Source organism: Octopus bimaculoides, chromosome 16 (genome assembly GCF_001194135.2).
Source record: "Octopus bimaculoides isolate UCB-OBI-ISO-001 chromosome 16, ASM119413v2, whole genome shotgun sequence".
NCBI classification, from domain to species: Eukaryota; Metazoa; Mollusca; class Cephalopoda; order Octopoda; family Octopodidae; genus Octopus; species Octopus bimaculoides.
Genome location: NC_068996.1, coordinates 22,608,656 through 22,614,521, shown reverse-complemented (window position 1 = coordinate 22,614,521; position 5,866 = coordinate 22,608,656). Strand labels below are relative to the sequence as shown.

The 5,866-nt window shown below is 36.5% G+C and overlaps 1 protein-coding gene across 1 annotated transcript in view; it reads right to left on the bottom strand.

The window, feature by feature from the left end:
* Positions 1–5,866, bottom strand: part of LOC106870287 (palmitoyltransferase ZDHHC5) — a 153,307-nt gene that overhangs the window by 9,050 nt on the left and 138,391 nt on the right. The window contains exon 10 of the mRNA XM_014916308.2: positions 2,481–2,620. Coding sequence (XP_014771794.1) covers positions 2,522–2,620 — 99 coding nt within the window. The 3' untranslated portion in view covers positions 2,481–2,521. The remainder of the gene's footprint in view (positions 1–2,480; positions 2,621–5,866) is intronic.

Here is a 5,866-nt window from a genome sequence, read left to right as displayed (position 1 = left end):
GACAGGCGCTAGCGTAACAAAAACAGCTGAAATGTTTGGTATATCAAGAAGTACTGTCTCGAAAGTAATGACAGCCTTTGAGAAAGAGGGATAAACCTCCTCGTTGAAACAAAACTCCAGAAGAAAACCAAACTTTCAGATAGGGACCATTGGACTCTTACGCGAATATTTAGAAAAGATCACAAAAGTACAGCTCCCAAAATTACTGCAGAGTTTAATGACCAACTCAAGAACCCAGTTTCCACAAAAACTGTTTGCTGGGAGCTGCACAAAGCTGGATTTCATGGGAGGGCTGCAATCAGAAATCCACTACTTTCACAAACAAATGTTGCAAAGTGTTTAGAGTGGAGTAAAAACCTACAGAACTGGTCCCTAGAATAGTGGAAGGATGTTATTTTCTCGGATGAGTCATCCTTTACCTTATTTTCGACCACCAGCTGAGTATACATGTGGAGACAGCCAAAGAGGCATTTGAACCAGACTGCCTTCTTCCAACTGTTAAACATGGAGGAGGATCTGTGATGATCTGGTGGGCTATGTCTTGGAAATCCGCTGGCCCAATAATATCCCTTCATGGCAAAATTAATATTCAAGACTATTTAAGCATTTTATTTGATCAAATTCATCCCATGGTTGTGGAACTGTTTCCGGAGGACAACGCAATCTTTCAGGATGATAATGCACCAATTCACACAGATAAAGTTGTTACTGAATGGCACGAGGAACATTCTAGCTGAATCTGGCCACCACAGTCCCCAGATCTCAATATTATTGAACATTTATGCTGCATTTTAGAAAAACAAGTAAGGAGTCGATATCCTCCACTATCATCACTACAAGAACTGGGGACTGTTTTAGCTGAAGAATGGACAAAAATTCCTTTGGAAATAATTCAAACTTTATATGAGTCCATAACTCGTAGAATTTAAGCTGTAATTACTGCCAAAGGTGGGCCTACCCCATATTAAAATTAATTTGTTTTAAATTTTAAGGTGTTTCCATTATTTTGTCCAACCCCTGTATATGTTTGTGTGTGTACACACAAACACACATATACAAATATATCATACCATCCTCATCATCATTGTTTAACATCCATTTTCCATGCATGCATATATATATATATATATATATATATATATATATATATATATATATATATACATATATATATATACACACACACACACACACACACAAGTATAATCATCAGTTTATTAACTTTCTCAGTGATGGTGATGTTTGCAACACTAGAAATTGTAGAATTAGCTTATTGGTTACTAATAATAATTTTGTAATATCATTTTAGCCTACAGCCTATCCTATAATATATTAGTAAGGTTGGATACAGCAGCATAAGAAGTGCTGAGCTCTTATTGTTGAGGGAACTTGTGGAAGGGATAGACTCAGGAAGACGTGGGATGAAGTGGTAAAAAGGGTTCTTTGGACGCTGGGCTTCACTGAGGAAATGACAAGGGACCAAGGGAAGTGGTAATTTGCTGTACATACATACAGGCTTGTCCTTTACAGGTGTTGGTCCCACATAAAATGCACTCTTGCTGGTGTCACATAAAATGTAATCATGCTGGTGCTGCATAACTGCACCCAGGCCAGTGGCACATAATAAAACACGCAGCACACTCAGTAAGGTTGTTGGCATTAGTAAGGGCATTCAGCCGTAGAAACCATACCACAACAGACGATTGGAGTCTGGACAGCATCCCAGCTGGTCAGTTCCTGTCAAACCATCTAACCCATGCCAGCATGGAAAACAAACATTAGATGATGATAAGGAGGATGGTGTGTGTGTGTGTTTGTGTTCATAAACAAATATACAAATATACATTAGCAACTCCTCCTCATCTCATCACCAGCATCAGCGCCACCACCACCACCACCACTACCACCACCACCACCATTATCCTCTTTAGCCTATCTGATTAACAAAGTTTACTAACACACTAACCTTACTTGTACAGTACCCCTGTTTCCCCCTGTCATTAGCTTAATGTTTTCTGCCCCACTGAATTAACAAATTATGTACCTTATCTACTTCTTATCATCTTACTAATTCTCTTTCAATCCTACTCCTGCTCCTATTAGGCAGTTCATTCATTCTTTTTTTTTTTTTAATCTCTCTCACTGCATTCCACTGGAACTCCTCTCTTCTGTAAACATTTTTTTAACAGGAATTCAAACTGAACATAAGTTGTAGTAACCTAACCAGAACCTGCAAAGACAATAAAAGCTATAAAATTAAATTTTTTAAAATTACTTTTCTTTTTTAATTGGAAATACCAGAATGTTTGTTAGCATTTTCCTAATCAGTAAAATAACCATCCTGATTTATTCTACCCAAATGCACACACTTGAGACAAGACCAAACTCATACCTGACCTGACATGACATGTTGTCATTGATCACAGCTACATTGTCATAAAAATATTTAATCAATGATGCATTGTCATGATGAATCCTACCTAAAACTGATTCCATTCTTCAGAGTATGCAGCTTCACTTTCTATCTTAGATCTGGCCGTTTCATCTTCTTAATTCTTGTAGTCTTCATTCCAAGGACTTTTATATTCTTAAACTTTCCAATCTTGCGTTTCACTGTTTCCTGAGAAAACAAGAGGTTTCGAAACATTTAGAAGGTATGCTTAGAGCAAACCTTTCATTATGTTTGTATACATTCTTTTACTAGTTTTGGTTTACAGGCTGTGGCCATGCTGGGGCACTTATTTCAAAGGTTTCAGTTGACCATATTACTGTCAGTATTTGCTTCATCAATTGTAGTTTGTTACTAAAATTACTCATTTTATTTTTTTAGTGCATCATTAGTATTAATTTATCATTTGTTTTCAGTGAGTTTGCAATTTGTTTCATAAGACTTTTGAGATCATTTTAAAGATCGTTTCAACTGAAAATCAAAGATATCTTCACTGAAAGAAGGTAAGATATGATTTACTGAAAGAAGGTAAGATGTGATTGTAGGGAGACTTCACAGTTATTTCTAGCATATTGAGTATATAGAAATACAGTTTTCAATAGTTCGTTCACATACATATACTAGGCAAATCAGCACAGTTGCTATTTTCTCTCTCTAAAAACAATTTCATTTTCTGTCATAAAAATTAATTTTTCCCTTTTAATCAAATGCTAAAATAGTGGAGTTCTTTCTGTTTTTTTTGGGTATACATACATACACAGAAATATACAACTATACAAATAATTCTTATAAATACACACATGCTAATCTCTTGCATATGGGCATAAATACACACATATATACAAATACTTATATATCTGTGTGTGTGTTGGCACTCCGTCGCTTACGACATCGAGGGTTCCAGTTGATCCGATCAACGGAACAGCCAGCTCGTGAAATTAACGTGCAAGTGGCTGAGCACTCCACAGACATGTGTACCCTTAACGTAGTTCTCGGGGATATTCAGCGTGACACAGTGTGACATGGCTGACCCTTTGAATTACAGGCACAACAGAAACAGGAAGAAAGAGTGAGAGAAAGTTGTGGTGAAAGAGTACAGCAGGGTTCGCCACCATCCCCTGCAGGAGCCTCGTGGAACTTTTAGGTGCTTTCGCTCAATAAACACTCACAACGCCTGGTCTGGGAATCGAAACCGCGATCCTATGACCGCGAGTCCGCTGCCCTAACCACTGGGTCATTGCGCCTCCACTACTTATATATCTATATAGAGATAGATATACAAACAAAACCATAGCTGTTGCTCATGATTCGATAACATGTACCATGCTTTCGTTAATTGTTTAAGGTGCCTGTGTAGTTTCAAGCAAGCAGAGACATCCTCTCAGTCCTTGTATCCTTTAATGTGGCAATTAGAAGGATAAAGAGCTACACAAGTACTAAGCTGGTACCCATTTTCAGCTGGGCAAACAAGAGAAAAATGTGAAATGAAGCATCTTGCTCAAGGACACAACCATATCCTTTAGACCAGGGGTTTTCAAACTGTGGTCCATGGACCACAGGGGGTCCGTAGACAGCAAATACTTTTTATGGGCAATTTGATTTTATATATGTTTTTTAATCAAAATCTTTTAATTGACAATAAACCTATTTGTTAAATACTGTTAAATAAATAAATGTAAAAATATATGTTATTTTAAGCAAATATTTATGTATAAATTTCATAAGCGTTTATAAGGTAAAGCCTGAAATATAAAGGGGTCCACAAGTCAAAAAGTTTGAAAACCCCTGCTTTAGACAACAGTTTCTTAGTCTAAGGAACTGAACCCACAACTTTATGATTGTGAGCCCAATACTCTAAGTAGACCAGACAACCTCATAACATATATCATAAATGCCTGAACAATTCTTTTCATTTAAAGATGGAAGATAACTGCAATTAAGAGGAAAAGAAAAAAGATTTAAAAAAAAAAAGAAAAAATATAAATAAACAAGAACAGAAACAAAAAAGATGGATTTGGAGCACAAAATACATGAGTGAGAGAAAGTTAGGCATGGCTTTATCATATATTTTCCACTAAAACATACAAACAACTGATAATAATCAATACAATAAATAATCACGCACATACAGACATACATGCATACATACACACATACATACATACTTACATATATATCATGAACTAACTGTTACTTTCTCAGATGCAGCACAGAATTTTATTAGTGAACAGGTCGCGGTCTCAAAGCGACAAAAATATTTTGGTATATTATAGTTAAATGTTATATTATAGTTAACGGTTCTTGTGTGTTATTTTAAATGGCTTATAAACACCTTCCATGCTGCAATTGTTTTCGTTCCAGCACACGACCTCAGATCAGGTCACTTGCTATGCAAGTACATCTCCACAATAAATAATCAATTATTTATATATCACTTCTGAAAAGGTTTGTAGTGATGCCTGGTTCTAGACGCCATTTTGGAACATTCATCCACGCATGCACATAGAATTAGAGCTCTTTTAGAGCAATCACATTTTCCTACAGGTTCAATGTTGATTTTTAAAATAATCACTCTTGAAGTGTATCTTACCTCTCGTTTTTCAACTTGTTTCAGTCATTGGACTGTGGCCATGCCGGGGCACAACCTTGAAGGGTTTAGTCAAACAAATCAATCCTAGTACTCATATTTTTCAGTCTGGTACTTTTTTCTAATGGGACCTTTTCTTGAATTGCTAAGTTATGGGAATGTAAACAAACCAGCACTGGTTACTAAGGGGTGTTGTGGTGGGGGAAATAAATACAGATATAAATACACACACAAAGGCATATATACATACAAACAAATACACACACACACACACACACACACACACACACACACACACACACACACACACACACACATATATATTAGTCTGATGATGCCTTATTTGGCCAAAGCTTCAAAGTCACTGTCAACAACATTCTTGCATAAGAATAATAAATTTGTAGTCTACAAAAGTATAGAGTAACCCATCAGATTAATATAAAATTGCTTTTAGTAAAACTGAACAAACAGTCAATCAATGGCACTTTGTTGGTTACGGCAAGGGTTCCAGTTGATCTGGTCAACTGAACAGCCTGCTCATGAAATTAACATGCATGTGGCTGAGCACTCCACAGACACGTGTACCCTTAACGTAGTTCATGAGGAGATTCAGCATGACACAGAATGTGACATGGCTACCCCTTTGAAATACAGGTACTACTCATTTTTGCTAGCTGAGTAGACTGGAGCAATTGTGAAATAAAGTGCCTTTCTCAAGGACACAACGTGTCACTAGGAATTGAACTAACAACCTTACAATTGTGAGCTGAATACTCTAACCACTAAGCCACACACTTTCACACAAACATTAATATATATATATATATATA